Source organism: Symsagittifera roscoffensis, chromosome 5 (genome assembly GCF_963678635.1).
Source record: "Symsagittifera roscoffensis chromosome 5, txSymRosc1.1, whole genome shotgun sequence".
NCBI lineage: Eukaryota > Metazoa > Xenacoelomorpha > Acoela > Convolutidae > Symsagittifera > Symsagittifera roscoffensis.
The window spans coordinates 57,556,858-57,579,255 of record NC_087066.1 but is presented as its reverse complement, the minus strand read 5'-3'; the positions used below and the strand labels follow the sequence as shown (position 1 = coordinate 57,579,255).

The following is a 22,398-nucleotide window of genomic DNA, read 5'->3' as shown; positions in this document are numbered from 1 at the left end:
TGGCTATTGGGCTAATGCACATACTGCAATAAAAGAACACTTTCAAAATAAACACTAATATTTGCGACTGAGGTTGGAAAAAAAGAGAGTCCATACTATCACACAAGCTTTGCTTGTGTAGTAACCGAGAAAATTAGAGAAACATATGATCTGTTGCGAAAAACATAAGAAATAAAAGTTAATTGTATATTCAAATACTGAATTAATTTAGACAAGATCTAATTTATATTTTCTTTAAATTATCAATTTTCGTCAGTAAGCTTCAAAGACTATTCATTCTGATGTAGTCACAGTAATTTCAGTCACTGTCCAAAAATTCAAGAGCAAAATTTCAACTGATGAAAAACAAAATTCTGTAACTTTTGTTTGAATAAGAGTCCCTGAAACGAATGATTTGCGCCGAATAACTGACAATGAAGGTGTAACGTTGCTATATACATAACACGTTCTGGTAGCAACAATTCCTTCTCAAAAGCCAAACTTCGTATTCGTAACACAGCACAAGAAAATAGTACATCAACCTCAAGCTTTCTGACTTTTGCTACGACCTGTTTTCAATTTTTTCAATGGGAACAGCTTCAGACTGAGACGATTATGATTGAAAAGAAACTCCACAATACATTGGCGTAATTCTAATCAATAAGTTTACCCGTAAATGAGAAAATAGTTCATTACCAACACTTGAAATACAACAATAACTCAAAGGAGAGCAACATTTCAGGAATATCTATGATTAAATAAATATGAATAAATTTTATCGGAACGAAAACTAGAATAGTAAGATCACAGTTGTTATCACAATAGTTTGAAATATAAACAAAATTGAGACGCATATCATCATAACGAACTAAAAGTCTTGCACTTATCAGTCGCAACTTTTGGTGCTAGAAGAAAATAAACACGTAGTTAAGAAGAATTGAGTATTTCAAATTTGTACAATAAATTTATCCTCGAATTTGACTTCATTAGTCAAATCAAGGGAATTTTCTATAAATTTCAATAAATTTGATAAACTTTTCTCTAAATCTGGCAAATTCAAATTAAAGTATCGCTAAGTTACAACAAAAAGGGACAATACAACCCATAAAGCTTCTCTTGATCAAATCAAATCCGCTTTCAAGATGCATTTTAACTCAAATAATCTTGATATTCGATGTCATAACAAGCCTACAGTTTTACAGGGAGTCAGCAAACTTCTGCAAAGTCTCGCCTGAATTCAAAGAGCCCGCTTGGTGTAAGTTATTTGGCGCCGCGTTGCCAGACGAGTTAGGATTGGGACCAACTGATGTCCCATTTACAAAAGAGTTCCCCGAAACTTGGGGGTTTTGGTTCATGGACTGAGGTGCACTTCCCAGATATTTCTGCTGGTGTTGGGAGGCATCGCCTCCAGGTCCCATTGGTTGTCCCGAAGGTCCATGAGAAGCACCGGTTTGCTGCATCATCATCATACTAGCTGGAACTTGGGCGCGCATTCCTACCATTGAGGGGTGCATCTGCATTCGGGAGGGGTGTTGGCCAGTTCCGCCTGCCATTCCCGGTCTCCAGGCCTGAGGATGTCCACCAGCAAATTGTGGACCCCCGTAGGCATTGCTCATTATCATCTGGGAAGCATGGACAGGGTGTCCTCCTACAATATTCATCCCTGGCATGGGGCCACGCATCATGGTGCCTCGCATAGGATGACCTAAACGAATTACATATTTTAACAGCTGGGCGAAGCGGTGTAATAAATCACTGTAAATAAGTGTCTTCACTTCGTTGATTGACACTGAATAAAATCGTTTGACTTTTTACTCAACTTACCCATTTGCATTTGGGCCATCTGCATTTGGCCATTGGGTGTCTGGTAATACATAGCTCCGCTGCTCGTTGCCCTCATCATTCCCTGATGTGGTGACATCATCATCATTTGTTGTCCATGGGGTCCATAAGAGGACACTACAGGGCCATTCATGTACATTGCGCCCCCATTGGGTCCTGATGTGTCCATCGCCCCGGGATGGTTAGAGTGGTGGTACATCATGGAGTGGTCCTGTATGGCGCCGGCAGCTGCGGCCATGGACTGAAGAGGGGGAGCCATTGAAGGGGAGTTGGTTTGCTGCTGGTGCTGATATGACGGAAGAGAACCAATGGAGGAGATGGGAATAGGATTGTAGGGCATACCAGATGTGGGACCTGTGACAGAACTGGCGCCGCCTCCTCCTGCCATTGGTCCATAGACACTCATCTGCGTGGAAGATTGCATGGCAGCCATCGTTTTTGCCTTAACATAGCATAAAATAGACAACAGACAGTTATTTTATTTTCAAAAATTGATCATAGTTGGCATCTTTTTTGTAAAGTTATGCCATTTAGAGAAAACTGGATCAAAAGTAATTTTTTGGGCCATTTATCAAAATAGAAGTCGATCACGTTTCTCGTGACCTTTCCATTCTTGCTGTTTGATACTTTTAAAAAGGAAATGAGCTTAACTTTTAAAGAAATCTATGGACCAACTTTTCCTGAACAAAACCTATATCAGTGACTAACACTTCATTCTTTACCTAATAAACAGAATATAAGATTATTTACTGCCATCCAAATTTTTTCTCCATAAACTTAGGATACCCTTTTGACAGTGGTCCAATTATAACTCCCATTCTACATCTAGCAATTAGGGAACCTATGGAAACGCTGTGTCCTCATAGGCTAAGATAATTTTTTAATTTATGAAGCGAACTTACTCTCTGGGCAGCTTCTAGAGCCCCTGGCGGAGGGTTGCTGTTGCCGGTTTGAAGAGGTTGACTCGGTCTCGATAGACCTATAGATGCGGAAGACGCTATAGAAGCGTCTGAAGACGCCGTTGGCTGTTGACAGTTTGCTGGCCCGTTTTGCGCGGAGTTTTGTTGCAGCGATTGATCTTTCACAGAAATAGGACTGGGAGCATAGGGTGTGCGGGGCTGGGAATTCAGATAGCCGTTGTTATTGCTCACTGGTGAATTAGCGCCGCTCGGTCCAGTTGGAGTAGATGGCGCGTTGTTGCTGGTACTGCTATTCGTTCTTTGCATCATCATTGCCATTCGTCGTCGCAGCATTAAGTCTTGCCTACTGTTTCTGCGCCTTATGTCTTGACAATATGGCACTGAGCAAGGCTGCGTTCCTTTGTTGCACGTCTCTGCGTGCTTGATGAACATCTTGAACAGGTTAGTGCACTGGGGACAGCTATGGTTTGTTTTACTTGTACCCCCACTTGTTTTCTGCTGACTGTTCCTCTGTGAACAGGTCTTCATGTGAGACAAAAGCTTCTTGAACTGTCCACATTGCGGAGGGTTCATACAGTTCGCATTCCTGCATGTAGTAGCGTGCACCATTACTTTGATGTACTGGTTCATCATCTCCGCCTTTGATGTCCCGGCAGACTTTCCGGTCGCAGATCCCTGGGAACCATCTGCCTTTGCATTTTGGCCATCTTTCTTCGAATCTGGGCACAGTGAGTTTCCGGCAGTGTGTAGTTCGTGCAACATGCACATAGTTGAGTATCTGGCTCGTCGTAGAGACGAGAACTCCCAGTATTTCTCGCGTGACATGTGGAGAAAAGAGTCGCGCCCTTCCATCATTTCATAGTGTACATCAGGATCCGGGTCCTGGATTCCTTTCCTGGTTTGGTTTTCCGACTTCGAGGCTACTGTCGGTGACCTTTCGCAGTCTGAACCATTTTCGGGATCTTGCTTGAATGTCTGCAGCTTTATTGTGAAGAAACTATCACGACACGAGTTCATGTTTTGTATGACCTTTTCTGTTAAGTCTAGAGTAGCTTGCTTTCGTTGTTTGTGTCGACTACTTGAGTTTCCACTCCATTTTTTGCTTTTCTTTCTCTGCGGCTGCTTCTGCGATTTGTCGGTCGAATTGTTATTTGTACTGGAGACATTGTCTGCAGTCATATTTGAAGGGGGCGTGGAAGCAACTTCATCTACGTTTTGGGGATTTGGGGTTCCACACGATTGTTGCTGCAAAAAAATATCGATTTCAAGTAACAGCAACTAAATCATTTTCAATTCCTTCAACCCTATTTGCTTGCTTAAGAAGCGTTTCAGTTGAAAACCGTTAAACTCTCTTTTCTGAAAACAAGAAGCTATTCGGGACTGAATTAGTTTTTTGTTGCTCAGAAGCAACAATTATTAGAGTTGTGTATAATGGGTAGTGAGTATAAATGTATGACACGATGAACAGACTATACTTACCATGTGATCAGCTGAGGGAGGATTGGCGCCGACGTCTCCTTCCTGGGCTCCAGGGGTCATGGCGGGGTCACTCTCCACACTATGGATCTCTTCTTCGATCGTGCCCACCCCATTCGTACCACCTATGCTATTAGCCGAAGAAGTGGAACAGTTGCTATTGTTGGCTGTGGCCTTGTCGCCCACTTGCGTGATCAGGTCCTCCAGAACCTTCGGCCAGTAGTCACCCTCAAAGTAGGGCAGCTGTGTTGCCGACGTGAACCCGTTTGGGTTTGCGTCTTCACATGCCCTTTGCACATCTCTGTAGTTCTCAATGCTGCCCTCGTCCTGTGCTAGATCCAACATTTGCTTGTACCAGTCCTGCAGTCTTTTAGGCTTCGGTGTTTTCTGTTCAATCGGGTGACAGTGGAATATGTAGTCGTCTCCCTCGCCCGGAGGACATGCCCATATATGGGCGTAGTCGTATCCGAGTTGCTTGCAGTAGTCGAAGTAAGCGATGAGGATGCGGTGGTATAAAGCTGTCCTCAGCCTGCGCGGCTCGAAGAAAAAGACACTGTCCAAGTAGGATAGATACACCCGTCTAAACAAAAGCACACTCATTATTGACGAGTCCAAAGCCTTTCCGCACACAGTTTGTGGATATCCGTGTTGACAACACTTGTCATCAGCTCATTACATATCAAAAAAACTCAAAAAACCTAATAAACGCAAGGCAACGAAGTAAACAACTGATTTTAAAAGACTTTTACAAGTGTCTACGCAAATTAGTGTGATTGCTAACTATCCGAGAATATTAAGCTGTATCGATTTTCTTTTGGTATTCAGTCATTTTTTGACCTTTTTTCGTCATTTTTTAGACAATTTTATACTCAAAAATAGTAGCCAGTTACTGTGCAAGTAGCAGCGAACTATCTGACCACTGTTTTCTTGACAAAAAAACAGTGGTCAATATTTCAGTGATTATAAACATTGGTTTCAACACTTTTGAAATTTTGTGACAGAAGTTTCTGTCACAAAATATTTTGTAACAGAAGTTTCTACAACAAGCAAACATTAGCTTTTTAAAAATCTTTGACACAGAAAATATTAGGTTCATTGTCGAAGTGGATAAAGACTCTTTCTTTAAATTCGACTAAAATGCAAAAAACGTGGAAATTTTTCGATATTGATTTAATCAAGACTGAACTAGCTTTGATATAGTTGATCACTCGATGACATCTGAAGACTATTTGTGGCACTTGATTTTGCGTAGAAAAAAGAACAAAAACACGTCCGAATGCCAAGTTCCTCCTCACTTGGTGAATAAATTTCAGCAAGACCTAACCACCTAGCAAATTAACACCTTTTCGCAGAGCTATCTTTTTCCAAAAAAAAATATAGAAACTAAAAATGCCAAAACCATTTAACTGATTTTTTTTTCAAATTACCAGACTGTTTTTTTTCAAATTTTGTTCAATTTAGTATACTTGTCCCAACGTTGAAAAAATTAAAATTTTGCGTATGGACATTGAATTGAACCGAAACCATTTAACTGATTTTTTTTTTCAAATTACAAGACTGTTTTTTTTCAAATTTTGTTCAATTTAGTATACTTGCCCCAACATTGAAAAAATTAAAATTTCGCGTATGGATATTGAATTGAACCGAAACCATTTAACTGATTTTTTTTTTCAAATTACAAGACTGTTTTTTTTCAAATTTTGTTCAATTTAGTATACTTGCCCCAACTTTAAAAAAAATTAAAAATTTTGCGTATAAACGTTGAATTCAAATCATTTAGCATTCCTCAAATCAATTTGATGATTTTTGCGCCAGTTTCTTTTCTACCTACGCTACGCATTAAAAAAAATAGAAACTTTGCACAAACTATTTAAAACTGGCTAAAATTTCCAGGCACTTTTCCTAACCCTCACCCGCCTTAAAATCCCAACCACCCCTCCCTCTCTTCTCCACGCTTACGAATTTTTACGACTAATTGTAGCATAAAAATGAAATTTCAGCAGACCAACCTATTACAACTGACGCATCTCTGATTGACTGGCGTAAAAAGACGCTTAGTTTGAAACGAAACAATAATATTTTCAAACACAGAAGCATCCCAATTAGCGGCGAGCAATGATTCACACGCACAACACCACTCGTGTCGAATGTAAGCGCAACGGAGCAAGCGGTGGCTACTTGCCAATACTTCATTTGTAGTTAGCGTTTTGATTTTCTGATTGTTATGAGCCTGCTAAAATATCGGTCTGCTAAAACCAGCCTGCTGAAAAACCTATCACCCGATAAAACAGATGAAACTACTGCTGTACGCTTCAAAACTTAAATAGAGGTGCTTCTAATTCAAGAGATTTACGAATAGGTGTTACTGTTTTCCCTAAAACACAAGACGTTTGAAATTGTTGAAACCAAACTTAATTTTGCCAATAAAATTCTCAATTGAGAGCAAAATCAGGTAGGCACATTGCTAATATCTCACAAATGTGTAAACAGAGGCAAAACTAAAATAGAGGTGCTTCTAATTCAAGAGATGTACGAATAGGTGTTACTGTTTTCCCTAAAACACAAGACGTTTGAAATTGTTGAAACCAAACTTAATTTTGCCAATAAAATTCTCAATTGAGATCAAAATCAGGTAGGCACATTGCTACTATCTCACAAATGTGTAAACAGAGGCAAAGCTGATCTTCGGACCACTTCCGATAAAAAACAAGAAAACCGCTAAGTCGAAAAAAATCGAAAACGCAAGTAATAATTTGGAATATAACAAACTGAAGGCATCCACACTAACTTAGCATTTAACAAAACGCAAATCATAAAGGCACATAGGTATAAACTGAAATCGAGTTTTCATTATTGTTATTTTGTTTTAAATAAATCACTTTATTCGGTTCATTTGATGAATTAAAAATGCATCAACTATGTTAACTTATTACTATTCGAATGTCAAAGCACATGCTATGAAAAAGCTGTAAAGAAGCCCCAAACGTGGCACCAATAATTGCGACTTAGATTGGGAAAAAAAGAAGGTTCGTTCTAATATACTCGCTTCGCAAGTGCTCATATTCTTTAAAAATCATTCCGAAAAAAAACGAGCCTCGCGATGAAAAATAACTTTTTTCTATACAAAGCTCAATTGCCAAAATAGAAAAACAGGCAATTGCAAAAGTTTTGACGAACCAAATGAGAAAAAAAAACAAAAATAAACTTTTTCAAATTGTCCAACAGCCAAACTTCAAAGTAATTTTCAACTTAAAGCTCTTCTATCTTCAAGAATCGTTTATGTTTGCCACTTTTAAGATTAAAACTATCCCAATTGAGAAAAATGGACCAGTAGGTATTTTTTTATTACGTTGCAAAACCTGAAAATTGACATCTCGGTTTGAACCTTAAAGTCATTTATGTTTCTTCGCTTGCCATTTCGACTTTTTATTGAAGACCGTAAGTTGCCTTCCTTTTAGCAAATTCATTTGAATTGAACTCAAAAATAAATCAAAAGTCAAATCGCTAAAATAAAATTAACACGACCTATGTAAAGTGTTATCACTCCGTTGATTGACACTTATACAGGATCTCGATAAGTGAATATTAATCATATCATGGGCATTTGATAAGTATCTTTTAAGATCATAGTTCTCCATACCTTGTGTTGGGCTGTGGACAATCAGAGCCATACTCTTGTACGGTCATTCCGAAGATACATACATCTCTGTTATCTACTTGGGTGAAGGCAAACAAGGCTTTGTTTCTGTAGGGAAACTGCTTGGGGTAGTCGGGAAAACGGGACTGCATTTTTGGCTGCACCTCCGCCATTTTAGTTGAACAACTCAGTACCCGAATTGAGACGTGCGGGCAGTCATTCGGTTTAAGGAATTTATTTACACTTCGCTCAATAAACGATGCCATCTTGTTCGTAGGTAGACGACTAGCAGCATACTTGGACAACTCTTGTGTCTGATTTAGGGTAAATCCAGAGCCAACGCCTTGCACTCTAAGACACGTAGGGCAGTGGAAATCTGGCGCCATAGCCGGCTGATACATAGCGCAGATCACATGCCAATGCCGGCCGCAGCCTGTGCATTTCACGAACTTCTCCGACTCGACGCTGTTATTCGTAACTTGCTCGAAAGCAGTTTTGTGCACGTTGAGGACTTGCGCGCCAGGCACTCCTGGTTCGTCAGAAACTGGGAACTCATCGCAGTCAATTCCAGTGGAGGTTTCATTGAAACACTTGTTACAATAGATGTACTTCTCACTGAGGATACCGGTCTTAGGCGACGTGTTCGTCCAGACATAGTACTTGGCGTCCCTAGGAATATGGCACAGCTTCTGGTAACAGTAGATTGGGATGGGGCTGAAGGTGAGATGTTGTCCGCAGCAGAAGCCCAGACTACGCATTGCTTCGTCAATCTTCTCGTAAAAAATTTCACTGAGCTGAAACACAAAAATGATCCGTCAATTAGGATGGATGTTCGGACCTTTCTGTTCAAAATTCGAGGTAACCCTTTCATTATGGTGCACGGTGTTATGGTGCACGGTATTGATTACACCTTCTTGGCTATCTCTGCTGTCAGTGAGTTGTTATACTGAAACTCTTGTATCGAAAACAAAGTTTTCCTAGATTTACTTTAGCGTTGAGGCGATACTAATTTACGGTTCAAAATTTCTCTAAATTCCAATTTTCCACAATTGACTGAAACCTAATTTCCTGTTATCATGAAAATGAATTATGCTAACTCAGATGGAAGCTTTTTTAAAACGCTAAAACTAGTTTTTACAACAGTTAAAACTTGTTTTACAACAGCTAAAACTTGCCAAGTACACGTCTGATTTCCCAAATTAGCTTCTCACCCTTGTCGTGCTTTTGTAGATCTTGGTTGCCTTCCTGTTGTACAGCCATGCATTTGCAAACATGAGCTGCATGTGCGATATGAATCCCCAAGGATCCTCGCAGTACTTCTCTTCATCAAACATGTTCTTCCTGATGGTCGAGATGTCCATCGGTTCCTTCACCACCTCCGGGTAGTCTGTCAGACCCAGACTCTTGTAATCCACAGGAACTCGAAATGGTTCGCTTTCCGGAACCCCAATTATATGCTGCAGAACCGGCCACAATGATTGTCGTATTTCGTCAATAGTGAATCGTTTTATAACTCCGGGTAAAGACTGCTTGCATTCGGATTTCAATTCGGAAGACCCGTCGGGCTCCTTTTTAATGTCATTTGAAGGAGAGTCTGAAGTTGTCGTTTGAGCCGGCGATTTCTTTTCACAAGCGTCCTTAGATTCGCTCGAAGATTCTGTTTTCACGTTAGAATCCTGAAAAATGACCGTCGGTAACAATTCAATGTAACCACAGAGGGGACACGGAGTTCCGTACCACTTGCAATACAATACAAGAAAGCCGCAAAGCCGAAAAAAATCGAGCAAGTCGAAAAAATTAGATCCATCAAATGAATATAACTAGTTTTGAAAAAATCTTGTCAAGACAACAGAATGTAAAATTAGCATCGGAAGAAAACTAACCAAGCGGTAACAAAGCCAAAAATGACAGTTGAATAAGAGTCATGACGCAGGGAAACAGAAAAAAAAACGTACTTGCTTTTTGAAGAAAAAAAATCTCAGCCTTTAAATTTCGAAGAAAAAAACAGATGGCCTCTACAACAATTGATGCTTGACAAATAAAATTGACCCAATTTGAGAAAACTGGATCAAAAGGCAAAACTTTTATTTCGCTGGAAAACGTGAAAACTGATCCACATTGTAAACTAGTAATCGATCACATTTTTTGTGACTTGTACACTTTTGCTTGTTCGATAGTGGAGTTTGTCGTCTTTTCAACTTAGGAAATGAAGTGAACTTAAGAAACAATCAAAACAAAAACAACACCCGAAATGTTCAAATGTTTATTTCAAACCAAAACTCATCTTGATGAAAACCTGTGGCAGAAAACAACAGCCAATAATGATCTTGCTTGAAAAACTTGAAGTGCGCTACACATTGCGCTACAATATAGTCAATGGAAATCAGGAGTAAAAAAATTCAGACAAATGAAGTTGAAATCACTCGAAAAAGTTTGAAAACTACAGCTACAAAAACTTCATGGTTGTATCGGATGACGTTTATAAACAGCTTTAGAAAAATTGGAAATCATTCACCGAGCGGCAACAAATGCGACAAACTTTGAGTCGAAACCTAATGAGCCGAAAACAATACTGTTGTCATAAAAAAATTCATGAAAAAAGTTTAAAAGTTTTTACGACATCTACACTAATCAAAAAAATCCTATACGAATATATTATGCCCTCGAAATTATGCAATATAATATGACTAGGCCGAAATAACAATCTGCTTAAATAATTTTTAAAAAAACATAGCCAGCTGACAGTGTGAAAAGAGTAATGAACGCAAAGAAACATAAAATCTTTTGAATTTCGAAAAAAATAGATAGCCTTAAAGCTCGTTGAATTTGTAGAACAATTTATGATGGACACTTTTTGTTAAAATTAATCCAATTTGAGAAAACTGGATCAATATGTAAAACTTTTATTTCGCTTGGATATCTGATAATTCATTTCAATTTTCGAAATTAGAAGTTGATCACGTTTTTCGTGACGTCTACAATTTGGCTGTTCGATTGTGGAGTTTGCCTTTCTTTTAAGAAAAGAAATGTACTGAATATAAAAAGAAATCATAAGTCAAACCGCGAAAAATCAAAACCGAGCGTGAACAAATTTCCTGAAGACTTTTTCCTGAAAAAAAAAAAACAAAACAAAAAAAGACCTGTATAAGAGCACTCGCCACGTTCATTACTCTTAAAAAAGATGAAAAAAATAACGGAAAATTAGACTTGGTAAATTTACAAATTACTGAATTTTCAGTTGTAGTAAACAAAACTGTTCAAATTGGAAAAAACCTATGATTTAAAAAGTGAACCAAATACCCCACAGGATAAAAAATGTGTTTAGAAAAACCGGAAAATAAACCGACAGAAACTAGGGCAAAAACCACGAACCCGAAAAAAATTTAAGAAATTGTTTTTTGAAAAATTAATTACAACCTGAAACAGTCTTTGCCTAATCACTTCTTAAATGATGATAGTTGTAGTTGAATTTCTTGAAATTGAGCATGTCAGATGTGAAATTTACATTTCCTACTGAAATTACCAATCTGTGAACAAAGTTGTTTACGGGGGAAAGTGTAGTATCGGATAGCAATAACCTTGCTCATCGCAAGGGTAATAAATAGTAAACACATTTTTAGTCTCACCATAGGCTCCTCTTTGATTCTAGGGGCAGATTCTTTTGCCTGGGTTGTGTCCATAGGCTCGTCCTAAAATATATAGTAGTTGTTGAAATCTGTCGGCTTCAAAAAATTTCATATTATGTATTCACAAAAGCAGGTTGGATAGTGGTCAAACAATTTACTTGCAACTTTCACAAAAAAATTTCAAATTTTTACAGAACATTAACTGCGATGAATTCTTCTATGTTCATTTAAGAATCGAACTGAGAGTCCATTTGGATATTTAGAAACAATCTTTAACCAATATACTTTTTTTACATAATTGAGATCCGATATTGAACAAATATATTCACTGGCTGCACTACACAACGAATGAACTTGATGTCAATCGAAGTAATACATATTTTCCGCACTAGTAACTTCCGAAGGGCAACCAAGCGAATGTCGTTCTTACCTTAATGGGTTCGTTCTTTACAGCTGCGTTTTCATTTGAATCTTCGCCGCCATGCGACTCCTGGACACTGTTTAAACTGCTATTTGTACTCGCATCATGAGCGAAGGAATTGCTTACGGATGAAGAGAGAGATGAGTTGGAGCTACTAGTCACTTGTGTGTTATTATTTATAACTAGTGACGAAGAAGAGGAGGAGGAGGAAGAGGCTGTGATTGGTTGGTCGAGTGAATGAGAGGCACTAGATGAGTCCGCCGACGGGACATGAGAGGAGTTAGTTGTCGCAGTGAAGGAGGTGGAGCACAAGGTTGCCGAAGTTGTGGACACCAGAGGTCCCCGAGACGAGGAGTCTCGACTGTTGTTCAACAGCGAAGACAGAATGGAACCATTCGAGCTCACGCCCACATCTTTGTTGCCCATGTGATTCTAAACACATCAAAACTAAATTGAAATGGAATAATTGCAATAAACATTTTCTCGGTAGGCGAAAATTCAGAGTCAGCCGCTAATTCACATTTAACTAGACCAATATAGGTCATTAATAAGAGAGTACATCGGAGCGGAGTGGAAATTATTGGAAGGAACAAAATCATGTACTCTCTGAAAGAGGTACCGTTTCTAGCATAATATTGCAAAATTTCCTTTTTTAAATGTTACCGAGGGTAAACTGCAGTTTGAATCATTTGTCATCAATGCATTTGCTGGAGCACTAGAGGTGCAATTACTGCCTCCCGTAGAAGATAGTGAGTTTCCCAGACTGTGGTTGGCTGGGGGGAACTGGGTCGTCTGTTGTTTGTTCTGCAACTCTTCCATCCGCTTCTGGAACTCGTAGCTCTTCCTGGCCATCATCTCGAAGTACTGGTCCTTGTCGGTGGCCTCATAGTACACTTCCACTTCTACTTGTCTCGTCAGATCAATCACCTGCAAAGGCGGCTTAGATTCATCGTCACTTTACAAGCATAGACTTGAGCCTACTTCAACAGGCGTTTTGTTTAATACGCTGATTTTTTCAATACCATTAAACTCAAAGCCATGAAATTATGAGGAATTTTGGAATTTTAAAAAAACCTTGTGATTCTTTGAACATTGCTTCCAATAAAATCAATTCTCTAGCTTCGATAGCTTAACTTCGTACCTAGCAGTTTGATGAATTGGAAAAAAAATCGAATTTTAATTTCGGATAGAAGATGAGGCATTTATCTTATGAAAAAAAAACCGAATATCACAAAGAGCAAAGTACACAAATATACAATATGAATATTAGCTGGAACTTCTAAACTCTCTTTCTCTATCTTTAAAAATAATTCCTCCAAAAGCAGAAAATTTCAAATAACGCTTGCTACTCGCAAGCGTAAAGATGGCGGAAACCTTTAACCGCTCCCGATGTCAAACAAAGACCTTAAATCCTAGCAAAAAAGTTTTTAATTAACACAACACTCATCAAGCTTCTCCCCAAAGCCGACCATCAATTTGATTTCCACCGAGGCATTCAATAACCACGGAACTTTCTATTCTCGAATTTTTTTAAATTAATGATGGTTATAACAAAAAGCGCCGTCTATTAGAACAATTGTAGCCCCACTAGGCCAATCGAAAACTATCGACAATCTACCCTCCTGGATCTCCATCAAGGCACCAGAATACCAGAAAACTTCTATCAAAGTTCTAAACCAAGTTACACCTGCTTTTACCTCTAGGTCTTGTTTTTTTTTTAATCAGTAAAAATCCGTAGGCTTTTTTCTTGAGCCGAAAGTGAAAATGGCCTTCTTCCCAAGAAACACCAGTAAAATGTCTGCGTGGACTCGTCTCGTCCCTAAACTTCGCTGATCATTGCAAGCGATCATCTGAAAAAGCGCGCGCAGTATACGGAGTAACACATTAAAATAACTCGAAGAGATTCAAAGTGCTCTCTCTGCGAGAAAAAAGGTCGCATAAAAATAAGCGCTACAGAAAAAGTAATCTCAAGATGTTAAATTTTAACCATCTACCATCATCATCACTCACTGGCTTCGCAATTTGCTTTCAAAACTTATTTTCTATCTTCTGCCCTACATTTTTACCATCGTCACCCAGAAGCGTCCTGTTAACTTTTTCTTCATTACTACAGCAATACCATCTCCAAAATATAAAGTATCATAACCGAAACAAATAATCGTACGACCTTCAGTAACTTTAATGAATTAAGCTATTACTTTCAAACCATTTCAAGGGTCTTCAACAAAAATATCTGCCCACAAATAGGCAAAGGCAGGCCTTTGTAGATGCATCACATCCTAGATTCTTTTATCTTAGACCCCCTGATATCTCACCCTCTGAAAAATCCCATCCCTGTCTCACTAGCACAACCTGCTCCCAGTAGAGATGCCGGAAGAAACATCAAACATAAGATGGCACGCCAGCCATCATAAAAGAAGAAAGCCGCAAAGTCGATTTTTTTTGAGAAAACCTCGGAAAAGTCTACCATATTTTTCTACCTTGTCTTGATTTGCACAACTTCATTTAATGAAAAAAAAACCTAAACTGTCTGCCTAAGAACTGCTTGCTAGTGCTGAATAAGCATCGAAACAAAATTTACGTAGCGGTAACTAAGACGACAAAAGTTGAGCTGGCAACAGTTGGGCCGAAAAAAAATGTCTAAAAACACTGAGCTACCAATACTTCGAAAATGGAATTTCTAAGTCCCAAAAAAAATCACACAAAGCAAAAATGCTGCTACAAACAGCAAAATATCTACCTTTTTTGATTTCTTGCAAGGAAGCAACTTTTTTTGGGAGCACATAAAGCAGAAAAATGAAAAAGCCACAACCAACAATGTAGTCATATTTAGAAAAAAAAATTCGTATATTGACCCAATCAGAGTTAACCGACTGATTCAAAAGATTTCAAAAATTATGAGTCTGAAAAAGTTCCATCAGATAACGCTTGCTAATCACAACCGTATCCAAAAATTTTTTGTAATAGTTTTGATTCTTTTGAAGTTCATTTCGAGGGAAAAGATGTTGAGAAAGACAACTGTCAGCAGTAAGTTCGCATTGCCGTTAATGATCAGCATTGAAACAAAATTTTAAAGAGGCGCAGCTGCTATTCGCTCAAAAAAACGGCTATAAAAAACAAAGACTTTTTTCCACATCCACCTCCCCATCTTTCAATTTTGAAAAACTACTATAAAGTTGACATAATGCAATGAAAATTGGCATAGTGAACACGCTAACCATTGTGAACAGATTTAGATCGTAACATGACGCATTTAGCCATAATAAAAGGTAAAAACCACAATTCAATTAGATATTCTTGAAGAGGGGAGGCTGCAAAGGGGCCTAAGAGAAACAAGAAAATAGAAGGTAAAAATCAGCCTTGACACACAGGCCAAGCTGCAACTTTACTAAGACAAGCGAAAAAATGTGAGAAAAATGGTTCGAAAAAAATGAAAAATCTGTTATGAGCCAGAATCGAAGCTCCGACCTGGACAATATAGTCACACGCCCTACCAAATGCGCCATGGGGGCTAAATATTTTTAAACACAAGCCACCAATTAACCAAATACAAAGATATAATGCTATGCAGCAAAAACAAAGCATCCATACAATGTTATTGCAACAAAAAGGCCACCAAATAAATGAGCACATTGAATTGGGTGAAAAAAGAGGATATAAAACCACCAACCTAGAGATGAGTCTCAACAAAATCGATATAAGCTGACACCATTAAAGCCTAAGAAACCTTTAACGCAAAAAGAAAAGCCTGAAACAAAAAAAAATTTAGAACCTGTACATTTTAGATATGGTACGCTTCAAAGTTTAAATTAGCTGATCTATCAAGGAAAGTGCTTGCTGCTGGAGCTGAGCCGACAAAATTATGATAAATACAACATGCCTCTCACGAAGCCGACACAATTATTGCAACTGCAGTATGCCACTCACATACAGCAAATAAGTCTTCGAACAATGTTATGTTTGTGAAAAAGTAGAAAAAATGGGCATTTACTTTTAATTCTGAAAAATTGAATTTTTTCATGTCTTTTAAAGAGGGTCGGAGAAATTGATTTCAATCTATCTAAAATAAATTGTCAGAGGTAAGTCAATTTCAACTCAGATGTAGGCAGTGCAATAGTAAAATTACGGTAGAAAACATGACCATTCTGTTAACAACGTTATTAATGGGAAAAAAACTATAATCCGGTTGCAACACCCTTACTGATCTCAAATGCAACATCTAAATACCAGTCGTGAGAAATCAATAACTCCTTGAGAAAATAGGTTTTATGTGATGAGGTTAAATGTACCTGACGTGCTTGATCGTCGTTGGCCAATAGGCAGCCCTGTGGGTTTGCAGAAGAGTCGTTTGATGGAATGATGGCGCTGACCATGTTGGCGATGCACGAGAGACGAGTCTTGTTGTTTAGCTCAAAGCGAGGATTCTTTCTACCTGCTCCATTGTCACTCCTCTTCAAAGGCTCATCAGACATGATCCAGTCTCTTAATTTCTTCTTTAGGTCACTGGAGGTACTAAAGCATTGTTAACAATTAATTTTTATCAAATCCGTCAAGCTTCCAAAAAATTATCTACATCGCTGTAGACAAACATGGTTAAATGTTTACATAATTCGCTAATATCTTACCTAATATTATTCTGCGTGGAAGCAGCAGCAAAAGCTAAAACAACATCAACTTGAGTAGATAATTTACAGAACGATAATGGAATATTACATTTCTGACAATTGGGCCACTTACCCGGTCTGTTTCTCCTGACTGGCTCACAGTAAATACAAGACATGTTTTTGCAATTAGAGTAATGCTCCTTCGCCCATCTCAGTCCTTGACAAGATGGCACATTGCAGAACCTACTATTAGCGCACATCTGCAAGTGCTGCAGAATCATTCGGCTCTGTGCGCAGTGCGGAACTTTGCACGCTGGTCTGGAATTATTAGCATTTTTCATTATGCAGACGTTCGAGTGGCAGAAAAAGAATATGAGCTGTTGGCGGGTCAAAATGTCTTTCTGAGAGCTGCTCGGTTCCACGGGAGGAGTAAAAGTCCTGTTAGCGCCCACTGAATTCTGATGGTAAGATGCCGTGCCTGGATTCATTGGCATGTATTGCGACGCTGATGTGTTCGCAGATGAAATATTAAACGCTAGGTTTGAATTCTGTGGACCATTTGTTTGGTACATGTTTCCAGTAGCTGGGTTAGGTATAAATTGCTGAAAACAGAATATAAATTATCAACATACTTTGTTTGGTAGATGATACTTAATAAGGGGTGGAAATTAATATTTTTTTTTCACAAAAGCTTTTGCTTAAGTTAAGAATTAAATTAAACATTTTTGAGTGTGAGAGTACGTCGAAGCCCTTTTAATCCTGATTTTGAGTCCCAAAAGCAGAATAAGCAACGGGTGACTTATAAAAAGTAAATCTCCAAAACTGGAAGTGCAGACAAAAGCATTGCAAGCTTTCCAGAAATGTTCATTTTAATTTTTGAACACCTATTCAGCAAGACAGAAATTGCTTCTTGCATCTTTTAGCTTTAGATTTGTTTCGAATTTACTGTTCATGATCGGATCTAATCAACCTTGTTAATGTTGAAGTTCACATTTGCAGCTGGTATTTGAGATTGCAGCCCGGATGTTTGCATGTTAGTCATCACCACTGAGACCTGTCCTCCTTGAGATGAAAATCCCAAGTTTGTGTTGCCAGAAAATACACCATTCATAGACACATTGCTAGTCACTGAAGGTTGGGGCGTCGAAGAATTTCCTGTAATTAAATCACAATCAAAAACCAAAGAAAACCGACATACCTGTTGAAATTTTGGTTTATCGGTTTCGCAAACTTCTTTTATTGATCCGACTTTCGATACGAAAGTAACGGAATATTTGTGCTCGTGGTGGGTTTTTTTTTCTTCAGACAAATTTCGACTTTTTAACTATTTCGACAAATTTCGAATTTTTTTATATCATTCGCAAGCTATTGTCTTGAGCTTAAATTTGAAAAGATATTTCACCTGTGATTATTTTTTGTAAAGTTATGACGGTTTAAAGATTGCCATATTGGACATTTTTGACCAGTTTGGGACAATTAACGCGCGATATAATTCCCGCTATTAACGCGTAAGCGGAGATTTAATCCGTCTTATAAATCGTTCCAAATTAGTTGAACGAAGCCTATTTGCCATAATTGATTTGTTACAAGTAACAAAATCTCTCTTTTTGTACTTTATATGGCGTGTGGGGGGATGATTTTCATTAAAAAAAAATTTCAAATTTTAGTTAAAAAAAATTTTCATTTTATTTTATTTCTTTTAATTTTTATGTTATTACTGCTGCTCCATAAACCTTAAAAGGCAGTCGGAACATTCAGGGCTTCGCCCTGATACGAGCAGTCTTGTTGGAATTATTAGTCTTTAATAAGAATACGAGAGCCAGAGCCAACTTGGAGGTCTTCAGGATTTAAAACTTCTCGATTGTTACTATATATGTCATTATTTGTATCGTATACTTATTTCATAGTTTTATAATCTTACTTTAACAACGATAGCTGCGCTAAGAATATTCCGACTACACTGATTTAAGAAAATAAATTCAACAAAGGCGAAACGCAGCTTCGCATCACTTGCGAGCAGCTTCGCATCACTTGCGATACATCGCAAACAAAGGATGGCAAGCTAGTTGACAAAAAATGACTGAAGTCACCAAATGACCAAAGAACTACATCTCACACAAATTTCATTTCATTATTTGCCTCAATGAAAATCACTCCGAGGAAAGCATGTCATAAAAGCCAACCATCAGCATAAAATGGGGATAAGTAAAAGTTTACCAAGTGGTAACTAAGCCGAGAATTTTGATGTCATTAAAAGTTGAACTATAACAAATTTGAATGAACATCAATTTTAGAAGAAAAATATATTATCATGAAGATATATTTCTGCTCTGCAAACGATGCAGTACTAGACAACTAGGCCGACATAATGTGAGCCGAAATCTGGTAAGCCGAACACACAAATTAATTATAATATTTAAAAAACAAGAAAAGCGAAAAAGTACATATACAAAGTGTGAGTTGGGACAACAATATAAACAAGGAAACGATTTCTGTGGAAGTAGCACAAAAAGTTTCGATCGAAATAAGAAACCAAAAAAATTAAGATTGCGTCGTTTGTGGCAACGAGAGGATCTAAACCAAAGCCTTGAAAAATTGACATTAAAGTTTCTTCATTGCAGGGTCGGATCTAGGATTTTCTCGAGGGGGGGGGGGGGGGGGGGGGGACGAATTTTCAAAAAACTTTCGAAAATTTTGTCGACCTTTTTTTAGGTCGACCAAATTGTGATTTTTCGAGCTCTCCCAGCACTGTTATGTCCCTATTTTGGCCAAATTTTCTGTGCCGCAGGCAAAATGTTGAAAAAATAGGCCAAAAACGTGTTTAGGCACTTTTTGGAAAATTTTGACCAAAAAATTGCGTTTTTTCGGCGCGCACTCCCCCCTCAAAATTAGTATATATTGGCGCCAAAGGCGCCTTTAGAAAAATTTTAAGGTTGGTCGGCCAAAACTGGATTTCTTAAAAGTACCAAAGGGGGGTCGGCAGGGGGTCGAATCCCTGAGGGGGCATCGCCCCCCCCCCGCAAAATCCGCCCCTGCTTCATTGTGTGGTCCCTGCAAGTGGGGAGAAGCTCGGAAAGCAAACTTCGCACAAAGGCGGATGGAAGGCTGCCGCGGCAGCAACACGAGGAACCAACCGACTTTCCTTTTCAAAGCAACGGGTTAAGCCGACCCCGATAGAAAATCTCAGGCGGTCTCATGAAGTTATGATGCTGGCATCATGGCGCCGGATTCTGAATGCTGATGCAGGTAATCCCGCCCAAATGGCTCAGCTGCTCTTAAAGGCGGGGGACAGAGAAAATAAACCCGGACCACAGCCGACAGTAAGTACCAAATATGCAAATAGCAGATGAATGACAAAAACCCAACCAGCCTATGGTGCCAAAGGCGGATGGGTGCATTTGAAGTGCGCTATCCAGAAAAACACAAAGAGCACAACTATAATTTCGTATGCGATTGGTGTGTGGTCCCCCAGAAAGAACAAAAAAACAAAAGAAAGCAAGAAAATTGACAGTAAAAAAAAACAAATTGGAAAACACATTTAGTGCCATAAAGACATCCAGAGAAAAAGAGTGTCCTTTCCGAGAAGAAACCGATTTTCAGAAATCCTAAAACCACTGGAAAATCGGATGCAGAGGTGATCTTCTCAGAGTACAACGTGCCCACATCAGGAAAGAAATGGGTCAAGGCCAACAATTCATAAGGCGTCTTCATCCATGAAAAAAAGCCTTCCCACGAGACAATCGATCAAGAAACTGGAGAGAACAAGGGGAAACAAGAATGTGCAGGACCACTACACTTCGGTGGGAAAAAATGGAGTAATCAAACACTGAGAAAATTAATCCCCTCAGCTAGACAGAAAACCAGAGCAAACATTTTCCCGCGACTTTAAGAAAGCTATCGAAAATGAAATAAAAGCGTAGCAGATTGGATCGAGGTAGCCAGGACAAACCGTAAGGTAGGAATGGACATCTGTGGAGAGAAAACAAAGAGAAACCTCAGTCCTTGAGTACACGTGGAAACATGAGTTTCGAGGAAAGTATTGAGAGAGCCACCAAGTGGATTGAAGAAGCAATAACGAAAGAAAAAGTTCAAGAGAAAAGGAAAGAGATAAGGAAGTGTAACAATGGGAGCATGAATGGTAGATGAGATTAGTAACCCAGTGCAAAGAAGCAGAGTATATAAAAGTTGCCAGAAAAAAATATACACAAAATGCTCAAGGGGTAAGAGATTTGCAAAACGTCGAAGAACACCGATTGAATTCAGGGAAATCTTCGCACAAGTATCCCACGCCCGGTACGAACGAAGCATCGATGAAATAATGGTAACGGCAAATACAACAACGATTAGAAAAGACAGGAAAGTTTTGACCAAAAATCCGCGTGTTTTGGGCACGTTCACACGTCAAGTTTGTATAAACCGGCGCCTTAAGAAGCTGGATGTCGTACAAATAAACAAACTGGCGGACTTTTTGGATTGTGAAGAGGTCGAATCTCTGAAGGAAGGCGAGCACCCCTCCTCCAAAAAATCCTATTCGTCAAGTATGAGTTGTTGCAATAGCAAAAACAACGTTATAATTATAGAAGAATAAAATTTGGATGTCAGCCTCAGATCAAGTTGTCTAATTTAAACTGTAAACCCAAAAATGCTGTTACCAATTTTCTCGACATACAACTTTTTTGAAGCTCCTTTCAGAATCGGAATAGCGGTTGAAAAGGCTTTATTATGAGGCAATCAAAGCCTGCTCAAAAAAAAGACAACGCCTTAGTCCGTCCCCACTTCGCGAAGTGGTGGGATCTATAAATCCCAGAAACTCAATACCAAGATTTAAAAACTAATAAGCGACAAGGGTTCCGAATGAATACCGTTTGCTAATTACGAGCACAATTATTGCATACGTAATAATTCAATGCACATTAAATAACGGGCAAATAAATTGAAAAAATTAAAAACTATTTTTTTAATATAAATTTGTATTAAAAAATTTAAAAAAAAAACTTAAATTCCGCAAAAACATCTTGAAACTCAATTACCTCCACCGACGGGGCTTTAAAATGGCATTCAGGAATAAGGCAACGAAAATATACACACGGAAGATGGTTGATTGATTTTGATTTTAATATGAAGCAAGATAAAACATCTGCGAAATCTTTAACAGGTAGTTCACGGGGAAAAAACCTAGCAGCCGGTTGCAACACCCTTGCTTATCGCAAAGGTGAAAAAAGAACTTCTGAACACTGAACAAAAACCTGCAAGCCATGAAAACATTTAACTCTAATAGCCTTGAAAAAAATCGAATGACATCATGAAACTGTTAACGTTTTCATTGAAACTTTTTAAATCAAACTAACCTCCTGATTGATATCCACTTTCATCCGTAGCTGTTGAGGATGTAGAAAGGGCAGTCATCGAATTGGGAGAACTTAACTTTTCACTATCAACCGAGTTGATATTAAACGAAATGGTGGTTGAGAATTGTTGTCGATTATGAGGGTCAGATTCATCCGTAGGTGTCGCTGCATTTGAAGAACCTTTTAGATTGATTTTCTTTCCTTCTGAAAACTTGTCGTTGAATTCGTCTGAAACAAATTTTGTTTGAAAAATCAAATTACTTCGAAACAGTCAGCAAACTCAGAAAACTACTTACTACTAATTAACTTTGGCCTTTTGCTGTGAGGACCAGCAAAACCGTCGGTCGCGTAAGGATCCTCGGTCATCTATTTGAATAATCAGAAAACTTTCATACACAATTATTTCGATTTGGTGAAATATATCTGATAACAAATACTCTTACCATGCGCATCTAAAAAATCACTGAACAGCAACATACGTAGCGCTGTAAATCTGAATCATTCGTCACCTGAAAAGGTTTCAGCATAATAAATTTGAGAATTCC

The 22,398-nt window shown here is 38.5% G+C and overlaps 1 protein-coding gene across 1 annotated transcript; it reads right to left on the bottom strand.

Moving 5' to 3' along the window:
* Positions 1-257: 257 nt before the first annotated feature.
* LOC134845575 (histone lysine acetyltransferase CREBBP-like) lies at positions 258-22,364 on the bottom strand. Its single transcript, XM_063862526.1, has 16 exons — positions 22,297-22,364; positions 22,150-22,219; positions 21,854-22,081; positions 17,476-17,660; positions 16,639-17,107; positions 16,527-16,560; positions 16,191-16,413; positions 12,565-12,828; positions 11,911-12,333; positions 11,481-11,543; positions 9,066-9,530; positions 7,858-8,648; positions 4,221-4,797; positions 2,724-3,986; positions 1,804-2,263; positions 258-1,684 (listed from the first exon to the last, which is right to left on the bottom strand). Exons 1-16 carry the CDS (start codon positions 22,303-22,305, stop codon positions 1,176-1,178), a joined length of 6,033 nt encoding a protein of 2,010 aa, XP_063718596.1. The 5' UTR covers positions 22,306-22,364; the 3' UTR covers positions 258-1,175.
* Positions 22,365-22,398: the final 34 nt, after the last annotated feature.

What these genes read in the sequence shown, in the direction of transcription:
- LOC134845575 (XM_063862526.1), bottom strand. An exon ending in TCCACGCAGAATAATATTAG is followed by an intron (nt 16,414 to 16,526) that starts GTAAGATATTAG and finishes ACAATGCTTTAG; the next exon opens with TACCTCCAGTGACCTAAAGA. An exon ending in TCTACAAAAGCACGACAAGG is followed by an intron (nt 8,649 to 9,065) that starts GTGAGAAGCTAA and finishes TTTGTGTTTCAG; the next exon opens with CTCAGTGAAATTTTTTACGA.